Source organism: Maylandia zebra, linkage group LG9 (assembly GCF_041146795.1).
Source record: "Maylandia zebra isolate NMK-2024a linkage group LG9, Mzebra_GT3a, whole genome shotgun sequence".
In the NCBI taxonomy this organism is placed as follows: Eukaryota; Metazoa; Chordata; class Actinopteri; order Cichliformes; family Cichlidae; genus Maylandia; species Maylandia zebra.
In genome coordinates, this window is record NC_135175.1 from 18,068,275 (window position 1) to 18,091,367 (window position 23,093).

General features: G+C 44.1%; 1 protein-coding gene across 1 annotated transcript; it reads left to right on the top strand.

The window, feature by feature from the left end:
* The first annotated feature begins 6,269 nt into the window (after nt 1-6,269).
* Nucleotides 6,270-11,475, top strand: skida1 (SKI/DACH domain containing 1). Its single transcript, XM_004546558.3, has one exon. It carries the CDS (start codon nt 6,777-6,779, stop codon nt 9,294-9,296), a length of 2,520 nt encoding a protein of 839 aa, XP_004546615.1. The 5' UTR covers nt 6,270-6,776; the 3' UTR covers nt 9,297-11,475.
* Nucleotides 11,476-23,093: the final 11,618 nt, after the last annotated feature.

Consider the following 23,093-nt stretch of genomic DNA (forward strand, 5'->3'; position numbering starts at 1 on the left):
GAACAAAGGGAGGCGAAGGAGGGGGCAGCAGTTGTGGAGGGGCCCATATAGCTACTGAAATAGTGAAAATGGAAAATTATTATTATTTATTTTTTTCACAACTTGCATTTGATTAAATCAAAGCTCGATTTATGCCCAGTGTTCCTCAAGTTGCAGGAGAAGACCCCTCCCTGAGATAGAAAATTAAAGCGACACTGTCTACTCCCAGGTGACCTCAGAGATTACATATAATTAAAAGTACTGTGTGATTATAACCAAGCTGCCTTATAGAATAACAACATGTGAAAGCTTTATAGTTCATGTGGTGATTTATGTTGAGAAACTAAAAAAATGGTCCAACGTCTTTTTGCCAACCAATAAAAGTTGTGTATTGTCAGAGACACTCTGAAGAAATCCATGTTTTGTTTTTCTTCACAGTTCAAATGTATCCCATGCTGCAAAGTTTATGTGATGGGCTCCTGACTGATTTAGTGTATTCTGCACGCTGGGTGGCCTAATTCAGTTACTGATGTAGTAAATGATGTAGGCTACAGAAGCACATAATGTTTTGAGAGAGCTGAAATAAACAAAAGTTTTAAACAAAATTTAAAGCCAAGATAAAACACAGAACCAGGCACAGAAGTAGAAAATAGTGTAATTGCTTTGTCCTTTGATTGTGAGGTGTCCTCGCTTACACTGTTCTTGTTAACTGTGAGATAGCTGACACTGATTTAAAAGTCAGAGGACTTTCGTGTTTGAGTTCTGGTTATGTTTGTATGGTGGCTGCGTTATGTTTTGGCGTCTCTTTGTTCAGAATGAGGAGCATGTAAAACATGCGGGGAGCAAGAATGACAACACGGGCGAAAAAAGCATAGGAAAAAAGCACCCCCCGCCACACACGCACACACGTGCACCCAGGGACCTATCGGCCATGTCTGCAATATCTTTGTGTAAATGCATTGTATAGCTGCACAAATGTTAGATGTACTTCCCTGCTTGCCTGGCAGTTATTAGTTACTGTTGTCCTGGTGATTGCATGCCTAACTCCATCTTTTCAAACTCCAAAGTTAATTATCAGAAAAAGAAAAGAAAAAAGACCCATGAGCAAAGAAACATTACGATGTAAATGAATTCTGAATTTGTTCCTAAATATTGAAGTGTGTGTGTGTGTGTGTGTGTGTGTGTGTGTGTGTGTGTGTGTGTGTGTGTGTGTGTGTGTGTGTGTGTGTGTGTGTGTGTGTGTGTAGCACTCTGGCAGGAATGTTTTCACAGACTGAGCTCATAAGCTTCAACAAATGACTACCAATAGGACAAACATGCCAGATGCCTTTTTTCGAGTCAATTAACTGCGAGCGCTAACGGTGTTTACGTCAAATTGGAGATATAGGTTTGGCCCCATTATTTATGTATTTTTTATATTAAAGACAAGTTAACCTGTATCAACTGTTTTAAAGACAAAGCGGTGACTTAGCTGCACATGCGCCGCGTGCTCTCTGTCCCCTCAAACGTGCGCTGGATTCGAGCATCCTTGAATTCATAAATTGCGCGCAATCAGCTATCAGTCAAACTATCATTACAAAGAGCTTTAGTTAATGTTATTCACCCGTAGTGGCCTAATAAATGCATCATTAAATTTAAGTGAGCCTCGTAGTCATTTAGGAAGTAATTATGGGCTATATGGCAATTTTATAGATATTTGGAATGATATTGTGTATGACAATGTGCATGTGGGGTTAAGGCAGGGCTGTCACATGTACCATCTGTATCTTTTTCCAGAGGACTCCAGAGGCTAACTGGCTGTTTGTGTGAATAGTCATTAGGTATTGGGGCTGCTACTGAGTTAATATACACGACTGGGGGGGAGAAAAGCGTGAATACACACCAAAAGTGACATGAACACATGCAGCACGCTTTCAGAACCATCGGTGTGTACCCCAGGTCTCCTCTATCTTGTGCGAGTAGCACAGGGGCCCAGGAAAAAAATACAAACAGTTCCAACACGGCGGGGTGAAAGGTGAAGAGAACCCTCCCCCCATCACTGTCCGCACATACTTCAGGCTCGGATTGCATGTAAAATCACATTCTCCCTCAGTGGTGGTAGTGGTGGTGGTGTTGGGGGTGGTGGAGAGGAATTCATTGTTTTGGCATGGGGCAGTGGGTTTGTGTCATTAAAAAAAAGGTCTACGTGCTTACAAGTGCCTAAGCGTCCTTGACCAAATGTCTCCGTAAAACTCAATGCAGAGAAAGTGAGATGGAGCTGCAGGAGGCGGCGCGGTTGCTTTGATGAGTGTTATTTTTTTAAAGCAGAAGAAGAAGAAAGAAAACGGATTACATAAAGTGTAAATTTTTATTTTCATTAATTATATGTTGAATTGAAATCACACACACAATTAATAATAAACCAGTCACGTGAAAAGTAGAGCAAAACACCGGGATGCAGACGTCATCACATGTGTTTATTGATTATATCTGATAAGTGAGTAAAGTCCTTACCCATAATCGGTCCCGTTAAGCCTTGGACGTCCACGATGAAGTGACAAATGCAAAATATTATTGCTTAAAGCTTATTTAGTATTAACAACTGAAAAGGTTTAAAACGTCGTCTTAAAAATTATCTATATTTCACTTTGGAAAAGAAATAAAAGCTACGCCATCATTGGAATCTAGATCACAAGGTCGCTCACTCCCAATATGTCTTAAATATGTCCTACAGTTTACAGACCTATTATAACTCACCACATACAGCTCAGTTACAATGGCAATGCTAACCATGAGCCTTAACTGTGAGATTTAATCACGATCATTTCCCCACGCCTCCTCAGCACACAGAGGGGCTGCTGCATAGAAACCTTCACCGTACTTGAGAACTCTCTCCAGGCCACTCGGTCTTGCTTCCTCCCGCTGGTCCCCGGCCGACATCCAGGCGCAGTGGAGGGGGGAATAAGTGCCCTGTGGCATCTGTGCATGACAAAAGAGCCCCTGCTCTTAATTGGAAATACTCAGATTGGGGCAGATCTATACACACGCGGTAATACATTTAAATTTGTTTCATTAATTATTTGAATGTTGACTTGTTGTTAGATGTCTCCAAACTGACACTTTGGGGCGGTTAAGACATGAGGAGATGAAAATCCACCGACAGAGGTGCTGCAAATTTATCCCGAGGCTTTACAGATGGTGTGAAAGTGCTTTTATATATTTATTTAAAAATTATTATTTCTGATCATATTTAATACTCGCAGTTTAATAAATAATAACAAAATATATAATTATAATAATAATACACCGATATAGGTGTGTGTGTGTGTGTGTGTGTGTGTGTGTGTGTGTGTGTGTGTGTGTGTGTGTGTGTGTGTGTGTGTGTGTGTGTCATTTTTACATTACTACATAGATGACGTGCCTGTGACAAAACCACAACTCTTTACAAATAAAGTGAGTAAAATCCGCGTGGTTGTTATCTCAAAAACTAACACACCAGTCTCTGTGCGTAACTGCAGGATGGATTTCCGCTGCAGACCAGTCACATTCAGGGAAAAGCAACAAAACAAAGAGGATCGCTATGGAGCTTACGCAAGTTTGAATTGCTTGCGTTTTACGTGAGAACCTTTGGCTATAAGGGATTAGAGGAAGTAGAAAAAATAACAACAAGGGTCTAGTGTGCCAAATAAAAGTAAACCCGGGTTGTCCAAAGGACAAGGCGTGCAGATGTCAGAATGTCTGATGAATCAAGCCTCGACTATCCATTCTTTCCTGCGTCTCCCTAGGCCGGCCACGGTGCACAGTGTCTCGGGGATGTGAGCTATTCCCCGGGGACCCGGACTTCAGCGAGCCCTCTCCTATCCCCCTACCACCCACCCCCACCCCTCCCTTCACATCCGTGAAGCTCCTCATGTTGCATGTATTAATGCTGTCATAGATAATCAGCAAGTAAGAACACGTCAACGTGCGTATGTTGCATCTAAAGCAACCGCAAGGGTGCAGGTCAAATGACCCCCGTGCAGTGGAGCTGGACTTAAGGGAGCTAAAGAGATCGCGGGGGCTTCCAGTAAGACCCATTTTCAGTTATAGTTGCACAAAGGTATACACACAAAGACGGTTGCGTTGAGTTGCTCATCAGCGCACCAGCTAATATCCACATGCAATTGGTGCATTTAATGACAGCCTTCTGTGACTTATTAAACTAAAATATAGCCGACTTTATATGTACCCCCCCCCCCCCCCGCGTGCGCGCACACGCACACACACACAGAGGGTATTATATTTTTGATTATCTCCGTGGCTGTATTTCGCACAGTCGGTGTAATGCAAGCTATGAAATTAAAAAGGAGCAAACATCTTTTAACACGCACGATCTTGTTCCTGAGTCCAGCAGCACTACGTTGGTGGTTACGCACCACAGTCCCGGTCCTGCAGGGATATTGTGGATATGATGTTCTTAATCATTCGGATATTTAAAGATCTATAATAACAACGCCTACACATGTGACACGCCGTTTGATGTAACACACTGGTAACATCGATGCTATTCAGCGCGCAGTGACAAGCCAGCAAATAAGCAAATAGGCTTAATATTTATGGAAACGAGTATGCCCAGTGCTGAGTTTGACCCCACCGCGCTGCAGCACCGGCAGCAGGAGCAGGAGGAACTGGTCACAAGGGACTCACGTGTTTTATAGATCACAAAGATGGAATATAACCCGGGGACTATTGGAGAAAAAAATATGGCTCAGGGGCGAACATAATAGTCAGTCCATTCAGGCTAACTGTGGCCCGTTGCTATTTCAAACAATTAGTCCGTACTACACGGTCACATTATTTGGTAAACCCGCGTGTGTGTGTGTGTGTGTGTGTGTGTGTGTGTGTGTGTGTGTGTGTGTGTGTGTGTGTGTGTGTGTGTGTGTGTGTGTGTGTGTGTGTGTTTGGGCGGGGGTCCCATATCTGTGGCCGTGTGCGTGGAAAAAAGGTGTGCCGCTCTCAGATCCGCGGTGTTTTATGTAGTTCTGCGCGTGCATGCGCGTTCATTCTAATGAATTCTAACGTTCGAGTTTGTGCGCGTATTTGCGTTTTTGACGTGCGTAAAGACAAACTGTGTATACTGTGCATTTTACAAGAAATACAAAGAAATCTCTTGAAACAAAAGGTGTTCGTTTTTTAATGAATAATCTCACAAAAGTCAGGGTGCACGCCCTCCCGCTCAGATAAGCTACTTGTTGATGGAAACATAACCAAAGCACATATTCGTGACGCAACAGCCTATTGCGTATTTTATGCAATTTATAGAATGATATATTTAATAAGTGCTTCTATGTGCCTTGTTGAAAAACTAATTAAAATGGATCCGGTTTTTGAAGAGTTATTATCAGTGTTAATATTACAAGGATTCTTATTTATGCAGAAAATCATGTTGGAAAAGCAGCCCCGACCTGGCACTGTGATCACGCTCAAAAATCACGGTTCACATTTAAACACGGTACAATTTCACAGGAATTGCGTGACTCCGCAAAATTCACACACACGCAGCTTAGACGGTTTAAATGGCTTCTGAAACGCTGGGAGCGCCGGTTCGTTTATTACGGTATCACCAGGCGGATGGACACGAGCCTATGTGGTCTCAGCTGATAAGTAGGTCAGTCTATAGAAGGCCTACAACCTTGGGGAAGAAAAATCAGGAGAAAAGGCTCGAGCACGCTAAAGCAGTTAAGTTTGATGTTTACTGGTCAGGGGGGAAAGCAGTGAGGGGGGAAAAAAGAGGCAAATTTCTTTGTTTAAGCAGCACGTCCGTAACGCACATCAGCCCGACTAAAATAGCACGTGCTGACTGGAGTCATTTTTACCAACATGCAATCGATTGCATGCTACGGTTACATACATTCTGATGACGACCGCGGGGGGAATTAGCACGACACATCCCGTCCTGTCATGACTATTTTCCGGTTCGGACTACTTACACCGGCTCTACACAAACTCTGCACTGGGCTGGATTTTCTGCAGCTCTTTATTTAGCTATCGAGGAAAAAATGTCACAACAGCATTATTTACTCAGACGGCGGAGACTGTGGGCACAGTTGTAAACTATTGTAATAGCAGGGTGCTGGAGGGGTAGGTGGGCGGGTGGGTGGGGATGGAATATCCATTTTTATTGCATCACCTGTCAGCGGCGTCCAATGGGCGTCGACTCCAGGGGCATTAATTGATGAAGGTGTCTCCAGACAGCCCCCCCCCCCCCCCCCCCTCTCTCTCTCTCTCTCTCCCTGTCATTTTATTTGTGGCTCACCCAGCATCCAGAATAGCAGCTGCATTTTAGCTCTCTGGATCTGATTCTCTCTCTCTCTCTCTCTCTCATTCTGCTTTCCCCCACCCTCACAACACCCTCTCTCCCTCCCTTTCTGTCGCTCTCCCTCCCTCTCTCTCTCTTCTAGCTATTTTATCCCTCTGGCTGAGGCAGTGGTGTACACCTACCCCTCGTCCTGCTGCCGACCAGAGGGGAGTGGAGTCGGCAGAGGCAGGTAGCAGCCCCGGCTTGGTGGACGCATCCGTCGCATTCCTCCACCACCATGCCGGACCCGGGGCAAGAAGCAAGGAGTGGATGCTGTCGGCTCATTCAATCTATTAGACAGGGGCAGCTCCATTTAACTCCGCATGTCAAAGTTTGCATTTTCATTACGCAGCAGTGTGGCTGGATTATAGGTGTGAGCAGGATGCCTTAAGCTCGCTAACCTATGCCACTCACTGGTGAATCCACAGTATATTGAGGCTGACTACATGGAGTAATAGATTCTAGTGGATACACACAAATCATGGGAGACCTGGAGTGTGGCTTTGAGGAAATGCAAGGAGTGAGGCTGGGATACCTGCTCATCCAAGGCAAGCAAATGTTTGCTTTGTCCCAGGTCTTCACCGACCTGCTGAAGAACATCCCTCGGACCACGGTGCACAAGCGCATGGACTACCTGAAAGTGAAGAAGCACCAGTGCGACCTGGAAGAGCTACGGAAGCTCAAAGCAATAAACTCTATAGCTTTCCACGCCGCCAAATGCACTCTCATATCGCGGGAGGACGTGGAGGCTCTGTATTTCTCCTGCAAGACGGAGCGGGTGTTGAAGTCCAACAAAAGGAAAGCGAAAGCGGCGTGCTCCCCCGGGGATGAGGACGAGTCCTCGGGGTTCCTCCGTGCTGACGGCGAGCTGTGGAGGGAAAAAGTTTGGTTTAGTTTGCAGCACGGCGTCCCGGAGACTCTCACACTCCACGGCAAAGTGGGCAGGAAGAAGGAGCTGACTCCTTGCCTTACCGACTCCAAACTACCTCAGTTTTATCACAAAACGCACGGACGGGATTGCCGTTCGGCGACCAAGTCCAGTTACAAACACTTTAAAAACTATGAAACAGCGAAAATAACAGGGAACCGCGTCACTTTGAGCCAAAGGCACTCGTTTTTCCGGAGCGCGGTGAGCCGGCAGCCGGTGGTGCTTCAGTCCGCCATAGCTGCTCAGTCCAGGCTCTCTCGCTCAGCCGGCGACCTACTTCACAAAAGGAAGAGGAGGCGCGAGGGGGGCGGCGGGAGGGACAGCGCGAGGCACTCGTGGAGCAGAAGCAGGCACGCGCACCACCACGCACCGCCGGTGCTGCTCGTGCAACCCAAATCGTCTGGAAGTCACGGGACTTCTTTCGGTGCTTTTCACCTCGGTCCAGATTTTTATCTCGACCCCCGACCCCACCACCATCACCACCACCAACATCATCATCATCACCACCACCACCACCACGAGCCAACTTTCCCGGAGAGTTACAGCAGCGACACCGAGTCCAGCACCTACTCGGAACGGGCTTACCCCGACTGGGACCTCGGCTCTGGCTTTTCCACCAGCAGCAACTCCGCCAGTTCGGAAGAAGAAGAGGACGGCGAGGAAGAAGATGACACTCAGTCGGAGAGTTCAGAGGTCAGCTCAGAGGAGGAGGAGGAGGAAGAGAGCTCCTCTCAGTCCGACTCCAGCTCAGTTTCGAGCCGTGTTTCGGTTCAGAGCATCCGATTCAGACGGGCGCGGGTCGGATCGCTTGCCAAAAGTCTCAACACCAGCAAAGCACCTTTGGTCCTGCAGCCTACGTTTCACTACAACAACCCAGTGCAGCACGAAAAAGAGCACAAGACCCTCGGACATGTTGCTGCTTCGCAATCACGGGACAGGAGACAGGACAAACTTCAGAAATGTGAATTCACATGCAGAGAGACAGAGCAGGACTCGGGACCCTCGCAGCCCCAAAACTTTAACTCAGCTTCTGTGGGGGAGAGCTTTTTCAGCGAGTCTAAAAGGGAAAATCTGAACCAGGCCGACACTGTGGATGAGCTCATCACATATTCACTGGGACCCAATCGGAATAAGGCCTCTCACCCTTCACGCAGGACACAGGGGCATCCCATCAAATGCCCCCCGGGACTGAGGGCTCAGTATGACCACAGTAAAGAGGCCAAGCAGACCCAGAAATTTGTGGACAGGAGGGATGCGAAAGCGATCGCCAGCCCAAGTCTGCCCACTGCACTGAAAAAAATAAAGACCGAGTCAGAGGAGCCCTCTGTGACCGCCACCTCCTCTTCGGACAGGACAGCCAGGACGCCGCCGTTCAGTCTCCACAATGTGAAAGTTAAAGTGGAGGATAGCTGTGATGAGTATGAATACCAGAGCCAGGCCACTGTAGCTAAATGCAAAGGAGATAAAACAGAGAGCAACAATGGCCACTATCCCAGCGGAGCCATAAAACAAGGAGATTTTTCCAACAGTGGGATTAAAGCCACAGAGAAGAGCCCCGATGTGGCCCTCAGGTCCCCCTGTGGTCCTCAGGAATGCAGAAGTAGTCAAGACGCCCCGTGTATCGAGGAGGGGGAGCACAGGCACAAAAACTGCAGGGCTCCGGTGCAGGGGAGTAAGAAACCCAGAGTTTCCAGGACGCAAACAAAACCAAACCTATCCAGGGTCCACAAGGCTGCCTCTTCTTCTTCGTCGTCGTCCTCCTCCTCTTCTTCTTATTCTTCTTGTTCTCGTCCCGTGGGGCGCGAGGAGGCATCCACGGAGGATTTACCGAGCAGACGCAAACGCAGCAACGTGAACACTGTAGCATCGCCGGCAAAAATGCCTTTCAGCCTAATGGCAAATTTCCCATCCCCGCCGTCGCTGATTGTTGGCAGCGACGGGGATTTGTGCCCCGCTTACTCCCTGAACTCGCTGAGGGGCCCCGGGCCTCCCCCTCCGTCCCACCCCGTGTGGAGGTGGCAGCCAGGCGGCCAGATTCTCCCTCCCCCACACGTTCACAGAACTAGGAAATAGACGGCGGAGCTGTTTTTTAAAGCAAAAAAAAAGCCCTGAAAAAGCCCTCACCATTTCCAACCCAAACGTAGCCCGAGTCTTAACCTGTGCGCACCGAAATGCTCGCAACTTTATCGGTGTTGTTTCTTTTCTGTCCCCCCTTTTCTCTCCTGAGAATGGATTTACATTCCGCTTTGTTTTCAAGCTCGATCGAGGAAAACCCACAAGATTCCCCCCTTTTCGGAGCCGCTGAAAACGCCCACAGGACTGTGAGACACCGCTCGTGGATATAAGATTTAAAAAAAAACTTGTGTTAAAATAAGCTATCCTAAGCAATATCTATTCTCAATGGTGTGTTCACGCGACTCTGTGTGTGTGTGTGTGTGTGTGTGTGTGTGTGTGTGTGTGTGTGTGTGTGTGTGTGTGTGTGTGTGTGTGTGTGTGAACTCGAATGTTTCTTGTTCGCTTTTCTAATTTGCTCGACCTGTTGGATTGTATAGTGCCGGGTTTCAGTGGTTTGTGCTTTGTCTGAAAGAAGGAAGGGGGGGTAAAAAAAATCACAGCATTCCTTGGGACGAGGCTACTTTAAAAAAGAAAAAAAAAACTTGCTAGGATTGAGGAGTAAACTTGACTGAGCAAATAATAAAATAATAATAATTATAATAATATAAAAATCAGGGTTTCCCATTCTGTGCCACTTGGCATATTTTATATATATCAGCGCTGTCTTTCCTCTGGCGTGCTAACCAGCTTGGCCACAAACATCCATGTGCCCAAATATTCAGTTTCAGACATGTATACAAGAAAAGCTCAGTTAATGTCTGGTCATATGCTCACGGTTAAGCCTTTATTAGATTTGACATAAATTTATTCTCGGTGGTTGTGGGATTTCTTTTATTATTATTGTTGTTGGTGTTATTATTTAAAATGATTATTTTTCTAAGGGTGGTTGTATTCTGGTTTTCAGTCATGTTTTTATTTCTGCGGACTATTTCCTGGTTTGCAAGCGTGTGACTGCACATACGCAGGCCCAAACACAACGCGGGCCTTGTATACAGACAATCAAAAAAAAAAAAAAAAAAACAGAAAGAATTTTTTTTTGAATGAATAAGCCTCCTTTATGAGGTCTCACGACAGACTCGACAGATTTGTGTCCCTCTAGGTCCATGTGGCCTCGGCTTCCTCTGGACGCAATAAGAAGTTGTGCCGGGGAGAGTGTGCGCGTGGTGAACATGTAAATAATTCAAGAAAATATAAAATGCAGACAAAATGGGATGTGATTTAGTGATAACGGGAGGGAGGGGGAGTGTAGGGGGAGGCACCAAGAAAGAAAAGAAAAACGAAAAAAAAAATCTGCGTGAAAACACCTTCTAGCCACTAATAAGAAACAATGCGACCAAGCACATGAGAGGGGCTTAAATGCATTGCATTTTGAATGTGTTTAGGTTGTTTTTCAGCTTTAGGGATTTCTAACAAACGTGAAATTACGCGCGAGAGCTGTTGATGCAAAAAGGGAAAGCCCCCACTGCCGGAAGATTGACTGTTTGATTTGAGGTTAAATATTTTATTATTTACAATTCAGCCATGTGCGGCCGAACCATCCAAATGCTGATTTTCTCATCCCTCATTCTCAGTCTCGTTGTTCTTAAAGATGAAAGAAAAACACAGTTCTTTACTATCATTGGCTGCCTTCCTTATAGGGAAGGCAGAAATGCAATCAGGTTCTCTGAAATCTCGCTTCCTTTTTATTTCCTAAACGCATCATCATCATCATCATCATCTCACCGTTCTGAATGTAGCCTCTTTTTTTTAATATGGCCGCTCTCGGCGTAGTAGCAGGCTATCCCAGACCTGTTTAATGTAGCCCCCACCCATAGCAGTACCAACTCAGACTCAAGCCTACACGCCTTTAAATCAAGTGGTCGAGAAGCACCTACACGTATAGGCATTTTAAGTGAATGTGTGGATGTTTTTAATGGCAGTTGCAGGACGCGCTCTGCTAATTGGTGTGCTTTTCTGTCCACGACAAAGAGAGGCCCCAGCTTATAGGGTGAGCCAGATCACAACAAACCCAAAGCCCCGTGAATGATGTCAGCCTCCTCCACAAGCACAGCAAAGGGCGCATTCATTCAGAGGATTGAATAAACTATGTAATACGTGATTGTATAGAGAGAGAGAGAGAGAGAGTGGGGGGGGGGGGGGGGGGAGGAGAGAGAGAAGAAAAAATGTACAAAAAGTGCGTTTCACTCTGCCTGCACCATTGTGGATACATGTGGTAGATGTTTAGCCATGTGATTAAAGCGCCACTCTGACTGAACTCACCGTGAGCCTTATGTCTGAGGCTGGGAGAGACAATTCGGACCTGAACTCATATCCCCTACAAGCTTGTAAAAAAACTGAAAAGAAAAAATGGCTAGTTTAGAAGCTACACAACACGAGCTCGTGTTTGTGCAAGCTAGCAGTAAAAGGGGGGGGGGTGCGATGGATTTGGAGTGTAGTGGTGATGTTGGTGTCGATGGTGGAGGAGGGGGGGTGGTGTAGCTGTGTTGCAAGAGTGAAGCTTTCAACCTTTAATCCGCATGTCAAAAGCATAGGTTGTACGGCATAGGAGGAAGAGGAATCGCCTGCGCCGTGGAGTTGCGCTGGCTTTAGGCCCCCCTCTCCTGACGCACCAGCCTATTCTCACAGTGCACGGCTGAGGGGGGGCGGAGGTGGTTAGAATGGCCTGTTGGGAGGGCCTTTCCACCGTTAAGACAAACAGCTCTCTGACAGTGACGCTATCAATGTAAACAATTGCATCGCACAGCAACTACAAGCTTCATGCTCTCTCCCTCCATACTCCTCCTGTTACCCACTTCACTGCCCTCCATTCATTTACTTTTTGATTTTTACTTTTAAATTTTTTTTCTTTGGATACAATACTTGAGGTCAGGTTTTTTGACACGGAATTTGAAGTCACTGGTTGTTTATATGAAACTGAATATTTATTTTTGTGAATTTTATGGGGTTTCCTGTATATTGATTGATTTTTTTCATTCTTCTTGTGAATATACATGAGAAAACTGCACTCGAAATAGAAACTTGAACGGTGGATTTCTGAAGCACTTTCCCTTTCTTCTTTTTTAAATGATAAAGCATTCATTAAACGGGACTGAGTGTAATTGTCGGACTCCTTCTCCTTCTTTTGAGATGGGTAATCGTTTTTTGTTTTGGTGTGTGTGTGTGTGTGTGTGTGTGTGTGTGTGTGTGTGTGTGTGTGTGTGTGTGTGTGTGTGTGTGTGTGTGTGTGTGTGTGTGTGTGTGTGTGTGTGTGTGATGAGAGAGTTCTAAATGCCATTAAAGAATGGTATTTAAAATACATAAAGATTGCCACTTATTTTATATATGGAAAGCAGCTCCGTTTCACCTTTAATATTTCTTTACGTGACCTTGTTATAAAATATCCACAGCCTCTTAGTGTATTCTAAATTGCTCATCCAAGTCTCCCATTAGTTAAAAATCAATAAATAAATAGATAAAAAAGACAGATAGGTGGGTATTCCTTGGGCAAGACTTTAAGGTTAGAAGGGAATTGACCCCAAATAGATCTACAGTGTCGTTATCTCCATAATGTGGGCATCGTAATAGTACTGGCGATGGCTAAGGGCAAATTTCCTTCAAAGAAGGCCACATGTTGTGCCTTTAGTTTGGTTAAGCTCTTACAGTAGTAGTAAGGGATTCCCTCTCCGGTGGATTTTAGAGGGATGTGGGACGGGAGAAGTGGTAGGCCTCCGGTGTCTGCAATAACAACAAGAGGCAAACCGCAGACATTTACGCATGCAGCATTTCCAACCGCTGCGCGTGAGATGGTTCAATATATATATCTATATATATATATATATATATATATATATATATATATATATATATATATATATATATATATATGTGTGTGTGTGTGTGTGTGTGTGTGTGTGTGTGTGTGTGTGTGTGTGTGTGTGTAGTTGCTGTAGTTTATATGCATCAGTAGTTTGCAGTAGCATGAATTTCCTGTGAGCGCAGACAGTCTGCATTTCTTACAACATTCGTGAGTCCTGGGTGTGATAGAATAACTGGGGGAAAAACCAATAAAACAACTAACAATTTAACACCATGCTGTTACCAAAGGGAATGAAAATAGAAATCCTGCTAAAACTCCGAGTCTCCAACTTTTAAGTGCAGTGTGACGTATTTGACGCGATGTTTCCCTGAGTAATGGCACTCTGCGATATAATGTCCAGGCCAAAGTCGCAAGGAAGTTAGGGGGAACCGGGGCTAGCAGGCTTTCTGGCCCGGCCAGTTGGGCTTCTGCCGCCAAAGCCCGGAGGGGCGATACTGGGAGTAGAGACAGGCCATTATGCTGTTGCTGCTGCTGGCATTTCAGGGTTAAATTCCTGCGCGGATTGGGAATCACTAGACTGTAACTTCTATAGAATAACAATAGAAACCATACATGAAAAGAACAAAACCAGCCTCAATACAATAAGTGTTTCCTTTAGAGGGAAAAAAAAAGGAAGAAGGAAAAGAAAACAATTGTTTCCCCAAAGCTTGACTAATACACTCCAAATTATATTTGTCTTTGGCTGCTTGTTCGGGAAACGAAGTTATGGGTAGTGTTGAAAGAAACATGGCGCGTTGTAGGGTCAGCACTTTGCATTGATCTTTGAGACAATTAAATACATTAAAAGCTGTCAGGAGGTTTTTATGTGGAATCTCTCAACTGTAAAACATTTGCCTGCCACTCCTCTCGTTCAAGGTCGCTCAAGAATGGCAAAATGTGTAGATGTGAAATATTAATAAGGACAAACAGTCGATTTGAAGTTTAGAAGTTTGGTGGAAACTTGGAGAAAATGTGAAAATAAGTGTTTGTTGTAGGATTGCAGTTCACAGATGATTTGTGAGCAGCTCTCTCTCTCTCTCTCTCTCTCTCTCTCTCTCTCTCAGTTTCTCTCTCTCACCCTTTCTCGCTCTCTGTGAGTGAATGAATCTGTGACATGTGTTTTGTGTGAAAGCGGGAGAGTCTCAGGGAGCAAAGGAGCCCTCGGAAAAGGCTCTGCAGGATAGAACCGCTTCAAACTTCGGTGAAAGCAAGAGACTGCAAGCGCATTCTTTGCTCTTCTGGAAATGCACCATGCACCGGAGAACTGCTGGTGCTGCCGGTGCACGCGCACGGCGATGACCTGCTGCCACGGATAACGGTGAAACGGTTAATGCAAAAAAGTAAACACTGTTAACTCCAGCAGTGGAAAAACCTGAAGATTAAACAATAACAAAAAAACTTTTAATAAAATGACAAAAGTTGTGCTTCTTTTTTTTTGGGGGGGGGGGGGGGGGGGGGGGGGGGGGGAAGGAAATGGATGATAAACACTTTTCATTTGATGCTCAGTGATGCAGTAGATCCGTATATCACACGGAGTCTAAACACACGCTGCAAGACACTGAACAGCGTCATCGTTTAGATTATCATAGCAGTACAGTCTGCGCTATGCTTTGGGCTTCTGATAACACTGAAGGCTTTACAGTCTCTCTCTCTCTCTCTGTGTGTGTGTGTGTGTGTATGTGTGTGTGTGTGTGTGTGTGTGTGTGTGTGTGTGTGTGTGTGTGTGTGTGTGTGTGTGTGTGTGTGTGTGTGTGTGTGTGTATTCTCTTAAACCACACTGTTACGCAGTATAGAGGGAGTGAATGCAATAATCAGAGCCAATAGGAAGAAATGATTATTCTTATTAATATTCAGGTCTGTGATATCACAATAAATGCTTCATTTGTTAACTGTTGTGAAGCACCACGTGTTACTACCACGGACTCCCCGCGTAAGTTTCTACTTTATGGGTAAAAACCAAGTTTCTCCGTCTAAAAAGTCGTGGTTTGAGATGGCTTCCCATGACCACCACAGCTTTTTTCTTTTGATTTGTAAAAGTCAGATACAAGCAACTGCTTGTATCTGTAGCAACTTGAAATAGGATGATGACCAAAGAAAGCCTTATGTTCCAGGATTTCTTGAAATCCCTACTTGCATATATGCTTAGATATTCCTATTTAGATATATAACTATATACAACTGTATCACCTCAGCACAACTCCCACAATCTTTCTGTTTACCACTCTTGGTAATCCCCCTCCCTTTTTTAGCGACAGCTTAATTATTAGTATGGCTAGAAATTAAAACTCCCACAAACTAAAATCAATTAGTACAAAGGTCAGAAGTTCTTACATTATTAATACTAAAAAAATAAGTTTAAAAAACAAAAAAACACTTCATCAGCTTTTCTCGGCGTTCAGACAGCTGAACTGTGTGTGTGTGTGTGTGTGTGTGTGTGTGTGTGTGTGTGTGTGTGTGTGTGTGTGTGTGTGTGTGTGTGTGTGTGTGTGTGTGTGTGTGTGTCTTCTGCATGATATTCCCCTTCATTAACATCTCCCCCATTCCTTTCAATTGAACCGCGAACGTGTCTTAACGCGAAGGAGGAAACAGCGCTGCCTCTCCCGGGGGTTTGCCTGGGATCCCACGGCACAGACCCGGGATCAGAGAAGAAGACAGCGGCCTGTGTGGGGAAGAGATGGGAAGTAAATTGCTGCAACTTTATTATTATTATTATTATTATTATTATTATTATTATTATTATTATTATTATTATTATTATTATTATTATTATAAGCCGTATAAATTAAATTTAAATGCTCCTGACTTAATGACCGAGCCTGAAGCGCTGGAAGCAAGTTTCGAAAAGACACAAGGACAGTCGAAAGAGCTGGAGTCTGGTGGATTTCCCTGGCCAGGGGGACTGGTGGGTGGGTGGGTGATGGAGAGGAGGTCGGGGAAAAGCAGCGCCAGAGGGCTTCTGCTCCGTCATGGAGCTCAACTCCATTTGTAAGGGCTTTTCTGGGGACAGGAGAGACAGAGTCAGCCCAGTGCTGAACTTTTAACGCACAATCCAATCAGTTATCAACGAAGCAATGACGTGCGCTGACCTCGAGTCACAGCTATGAACCAAGATGGGACCGAGAGTGTTAGGAAGTCTGATCAGAAACAGTCCTGTTGTACTTCATCAATTAACAAGTTTTCCCTCCCCTAGTTGGCCTATAGCTCTGCTTACACCATATTCTTAATGTTAGTTTTTTTAAATGAATAGTTCATTAAGGTTTAACTGATCATTCACGAAACTACGCGAAGAATTTAAAGTGTCTTTTCTTCTTCTGATTTCTGTGGAGACAATTTTGGTCGTGAAAAATATGCAAATATTTGGTTTATGGTCACACATTAAAAGGAAAAAGAAAAAAAACAAAGAAAAAGAAAAAGAAAAAACTCCAGCCAGTGTGACAGAAATTCTTGCTTTTCGTTGAAAATAACAATGAAGGTGCCCCTCAGCTAAAAAGGATATCAGGTATACGAACAAATCACCATTCAAGGTCTGAAAGTTGAATTCCAGTTGCTCATTGTCAAAACTTGCCTAATTCCATTACATGAATGATTGAACACGTGTCATGTTGGAGCATGTTAAGGGTATTATTATTATTCTTTTTTATTAATATCATTATTAGTAGTAGTATTTTGCCATGAAACCATGCTCCTGAACAAAATGGATTTAAAGCCCCAGATCAGCTGATTAAAATGTTCCACGCTCTGAAAGCTAATATCTGGACACTGCCCCCTCTATAACACGACGGGTCAGCTGAGAACATTGCACACTATAGAAGGATTTGAACACGGCCACATGCAGCAGTGACCTTTGACCTCTCCCTCCCTCTCCCCTTCATACCAGCGAGTTGGGAACCCAACATTCTGGATAAAAGCCACCAACACAAACAAACACACGCACTTTAATATGCTCACAACACTGATGGGAAAATAAAAGAAAAAAGTCTACCAGTGGCCTGCATGCATTCAGGCCACTGCTTGTTGACTATCGATTATTAGTACGTCAGTGTCATTTCTCTCTGCCTGAGTCGACAGATATCATCGCCAATAGGAGCCTATTTGTCAAACATGAGACAGATGAAGAGCCCGGGCTTTTTCTTCGGTGCTGCAGGGCGCGGAGGAGGCAGAGGACATAACGTGACAAAAGCAGATTTGACTGGATGAGCTTCCTTTCTTCTCCCAGTCAAGTGATTTTTTTTCTTTATTGGGCGGTTGAGAAATATAATAGGATGTTTTTTGGAGAGGTGTGGGAGGCAGTGTGGGCCTTTGTCAGGTAAGGTTTCAAGATTCCCCCCCCCCCTCCAGTTCTTTATATCCAATGAGTATGTGAGGCAACACGGGAAGAAAGAGGGATTCAGTTAGGAATAATTTCTGTGGTTAGTAAGAAGCTTTTCCAAATGTACAAACTAAACTAAGCGGACATATATGTAGTCAATGTATTTTATATTGCTTATTAACACATGCTGTTTGATTATGTTCATTATGACAAGCAGAGACTTTAACTGAACTGCCTTTTCTTCTTTTAGCTTTCCTGACTCTGCCAAGATTTTAATAATTTCTACTGCGTTTTCTTTAATTCCCCCACAGCATATAATAAACAAAATATCAACTTGTTTCTGTTTTCTTTTTGTTGCTTTTTTTATTTTATTTTTTATTTTTTATTTTTTGGTAAATCCTATCAAAGCTAATTTCCTGAACGTTGCTTCTGTTTTCTCAAACACACGAGGATCGCTCCTGGTAATCCAGCTTTGATAAGATCTGTGCCTTACACTGGATCCTCGCTTATGATTTGGCCCGACTGAGGCTTGTTTGCACAACGTAATGTGAGCCTGGGGAGATCTTTCCTCACTAGACCCACAGCGCGCGTCAAATAGCTTTTTAATACGCTTGTTTAACTTCTAACTTTAAACATATGTGCTTCAAAAAGAGGAAACAAGTATTAAATATGAATACATCACTGAGATCTAAAATAAAGCAGGGCTCTGGTTTCCTGCTGCTTAATTGCCTAAATCATTTCTATTTGTGTCACCATTTATTTTTTTGTAATGTATTTGCTTGTTGGTTACTTTCCTGCAGGCACCTGTTCACTCTCACATGTTTGTTCCCAGCACTGCCAGGACTTTATATGCCACGTTTGAACTGTGGACGTGTTTAAAGTGCTGTGCCCGCAAAGACAAGAATCAAATAGTGTTCTGCTTTTCGAATCGCCAGATAAACAGATGTGGGCAGAGAGAAAAAAAATGCAGAAAAAATAAAGACAAAACATCAGCTGATCGGGAAGAGACGGAGGTCCAGTATCTCGTTCATTCATTAATCATCACCAAAACAATCACATGTATTGATATGATGACGTTGGATTTCATTAGATCTTATGAATAAAGTCAGTGTGTACAAAACGCTTAATCATGAATGATCCATCCAATTTACGCCACTGTGTTCGCCTGTATTTAATAGAAAAGAGGTCAACAAGCAGAGTTATAAAAAAAATTCTGTGAAGTAAAAATACACCCCAGTGCTACAGGGGTCATGAATTTCCTCACTTTTTGTGTTTTTCTTGATATTTGTCTATTTATTATTTTTGGTTGATGAGCGAGTCTCTTTACCTCTTGCGCAAAATCATTGCCTTCATCGCTTGTTCTGCTCACCTTAGCATGTTTTCACCGACAACATGTCACAGGCCTGACATCATAAATAAATAAGGATCAAATTATCGTCTTTTCCTCCTCTTTTTTTCCTTTGAATCTCTGTCATTTTCTGTGTATATGTGAGCCACTGTGGCTAACATTTAGAAATATTTCACTCAAGCAAACATGGCGAATTGGGGAGCACTGTGGCCACACCTGAGCCCCCTTCAACCTACAACAGGCTGGCTCACAAATTGCTTAATTTAATGAATGATCTGTGGTCTGGTTTCCATTTCAGGAAAATATACTGGCGGGGGGAAATCCTTGACTCAGTCAATTGATTAAAAAAGAAAAGGAAAAGAAAAAAGCACAGTTATTGTATCTGCTATAACAAAAGTCTCTGGAGTCTGTTGAGTGCAGGCCTTTTTGAATCTTAAAGATTTATAAACTAGAATATTTAATGCAATTTGATGAAAGTCTAGCCAAAATATGGGCTGTCCAGGGTTAATATTCCTCTCTAAAACGAGAAATAAAATGGCTACAAAAAAGGAAGCGCAAAGAACCAGGCAACCACTGTCAGGTCTATATTTGGGAGAACTAAGCAGGAAACATCTTTTAGAGCTAGAAGCAGTGCTTCGACTGTCTCCTCTCACCACACGATAACGTAATACTATTTTTATGAGCTTTGAACACCCGGAAAGAAAGTCTGACATTATCATGGGGTGATCTGCTCTGTTATGCAGTTTTGCGCACTGCCTTCAAATGAATGCGCTCAGTTGTGCGCAAATTTAAAAGAAAAAAGAAAAAAGTGACTGAGTTGTCATCCCTCCTCCTCACCCCTAACCCAACATCACTGAGACACAATCTATTTTCATCATCGCTCCACCTCGAGAGGCTCCAGTCTCCCGGAGTCAGCCGTGCTGTTTTCTCCGCTCCGTGTCCTCCTCGGTGGGGGCGCAAAGCTGCAGCCGCTTACATAACGCTTCGCCCGTTCAGGAGGACTCTCCGTTACACGGCCGGTCCTCGAGAATATTTCGTTTTCTGATCAAGTGTTAAATGTTTCGCAGAGAAAGGAAGGCACGTGAATAACGAATGAAAAAAAGGGGGGCGGGAGGGTTCCCGATTCACGCGGGTCTACAGCGGGGTATTACGCAGCGTCGCCGCCACTGATTTTTAGGGTTTGGTTCGAAAAATGTGTCTCAGTGTGTGATCAGTGGGGACTCTTGGGTCTTCAGAGGTGCACGAGGAGGAGGAGGGGAGGTGGCCAAAGCATAAAGCATGTAACACGTTTTCGTTGCAGCTTAATTAATTCACGTGAATCAACCCCACTTCGATTTGAAGATCCCAAATTAAGCTTCACCCACGCAGCTGCTTCACTATCACACACAACTCACTCATTAATATAAAGTACCACAGGTTGGGTTTTGTTTTGTTTTGTTGTTTTTTGGGGGGTGGAATAAGATAAGCCAAAAATTAGTTCCGGTTTCTAGGGTTCCACGTGCATGCCTCCGTGATGTGTTAACGGTGCAAAAACTTCTGGGGACCCCTGAGTGACGAGATGAAACGAAATCGCAGAACAAAGTGCGCGTTTTCAGTATGAAAATACTCTGAGAGAAATGTGTTTGATTCCTCCACTCATGGAGAGATGGCACGGTCTGACAGCGCCCCCTGCCGCTAACTTCAAGCCCTGGGAATTTCTCTTAAAGGGGATGTCGAGCAAACCGGAAGAGCTTTTTAAGGTGGACCGGCGGAGTTAGCTACACGGCGCAGACTTGGTTTCCAGCAAAAGGGCTCACGGGCAAAGCTGAACTCCGAAGAGTCACACCGGTTCCGTCGCGGTTTTGCCCTTTTCGGCGTGACAGCTCAGATAAAATAAACCCACTGAGAGGACGCTTTGTCTCGTGTCCGAGCTGACAACCTTGGATTTCTCAAACTTAGCACAAAATTATCACTGCTGGTGAGATTTCATTTAAATTTACCAGTTTAACGCGAAGCATTTGGAATTTATTTCAGTTAACCAAATAATTGGCGAACCTAACCTGAGCAGAGGGGACAGCCTGAGACACCACACAGTTCTCTGTAGTACCTGTCCCCGTGTTTCCATTTTACTTGTGTAATTTAAAATAAAGTTACACGTGTAGCCCACATTAGACTTCGAATCTAATGCTTAATAAGGTTAATATTTGTGTTTTTAAATGTAATCTGGCGTCGAGCGTCGTCTGTCTAACGACCAGTTTCAAGCCGTCTGGCAGGTGATTCAAGGCTGCTCCTTCAGAATATAAACTAGCGTCTCATTCTCACAATAAAACAATGACATGTGATTACTTTGGAATTCTTTCCTTTGTTTGGAATTCTGGTGACAGAGGAGAAACGAGTCTGGAGACATCCTCTGGATCAGTTCGCTTGAAAAAAAGGGGCTGCTGGGCATCAAATCACTGAAAGGCACTGAGTGTCTAATGGCTCAGTAAATGTTATAACCTGTACGTGAAGCATGTGACCAGGTCGCTTTAGGCCACCTGAGCTTAGTGCAGTTTAATTCAGTGTCAAGCAGAATTCTTATGATCATGGAGCCGGATCCTTGGAGTAAAACAAAGCAAACACCTGCCGTTCCTCTCTCTCACTGCGGCTTTCCATTTAACGTATCTCAGTTTTCTGCCTTAAAGGCCGCATGATGCTGCTTTGTTGGCCACAAACGAAGCAGCAGTTCAGATCGCTGCAGAGGCTTTATTTGATGCAAGTCTCATAGTCCAGTAAAACACCCAGCCATTGGGTGTCACTGACATGTGACCTTACAGCGCAGCAGACATGCGTTGCTGCATTAAAATCTAACAGTGTTATTATTATTATTTTTGCAACGGGCATTTTGATGCTTCCGAAGCAGCTGCTCTCGTATTTAAATTCAAAAACGTCCTTAAGCTTTGCACAAATTATTAGCAAAGGCAAGTGGGGGATCACTCCATCTTCACACACGCAGGTGCAGGGCACCTGAGCCTTCACCTTTAAATAACTAGAATGGTAACACGCGCCTTAAACTTAGTAATAACAACAATAGCGTTTCCTGCACAGCAACAAAAGGCCGTGATTTTTTTTTCTGTTAGATTCCCGATCATTAACGCGATCTCCCTCCTCCCTCACGTGGTCTTTGACCCATTATTTGCATACAGTTACCCTCTCTGTTCACGCCTCCCACACACCTTGTATGCACAGTTGCAGGTCTCGGTGCACCTGCTCCTCTCTCCTGTTCTCTCGTTCTCTCCCACTTGAAGCGTCCTCCTCAATCGCAGTTCATCCCGAGTTTCGCTCTATAGTCGAGGCCCGTGTCCGAGCAGTCATGCTCCGCGCTTTTGTCTTCTTTGCACTGCACTCCTTGTCCGCGTTGGCCTCCTCATCAGGTCAGCAGAGTTCACCCTGGTTCATCGGATGCGTCAGCGCGAGCTCTTCCCTCGGATTTCACGGACCCACGGGTGTCGGTGCCCGTGACCTTGACCCGGTAGCCTGCTCTGCACACTGCTTGGATGAGGGGTGAGCTGGTGGAGAAATGCTAAAAGAGCTTTCCGGGTCAGGGGGCATTACAGATGAAGATGAAATGTGGATGCTTGTCTGAAATTGTTTGACAGTGATGACAGTAACAGGTTAAAGAAATATTCAAATTTTTATAGCAGCCTTTTATTATTGCATATTTGAGGCATCATCTGTTGTGTGTAAAAGCACTTAAAAACAAACTCTCAGAAATCTTAATATATTCTCATCCTGAAATAATTTAAGAAATTACAAAAATATTTTTAAATTTATGAATAAAATTTGTGAATAAAAAAAATCCCAATAGCAAATCTCTAATACAAAAAACAAACAAACAAAGAATATATATGTATATATATCAAAAGTGCTGTTTTCAAGAAGATGTAACAGAAATTTAAAGCATCATATATTAGAATACCAACAAAGGCTTATTTGACATGTGACATGTGCTCTCAGTATGTAAAACACTAACCTTCACTGTGTTTTTTGTGGAAGGTATGGAGTGGCTGCATTGTCTTCACAGACCTGTTACTGTGGGAACCAGCTCAGTGGTTTGGTGTTTAGAGAGTGTTTCAAGACATCTCCCAGTGAAGGAACAAAGGACGTGAAAGGAGGAAGTGAAAGACAAAGGTGAGGTAGCAGATTGCTTTCTTTTGCTTTTGATGTCTAACTATAGCTGCCGCTTCTCTTCTCATTTAAACTTGTGTTGTCGTGTCATCACTAAAGTACATTTTAAAAGCTTAA

Bases quoted from the DNA above. Each gene is read 5' to 3' on its own strand.
- skida1 (XM_004546558.3), top strand. From the start codon at position 6,777: ATGGGAGACCTGGAGTGTGGCTTTGAGGAAATGCAAGGAGTGAGGCTG.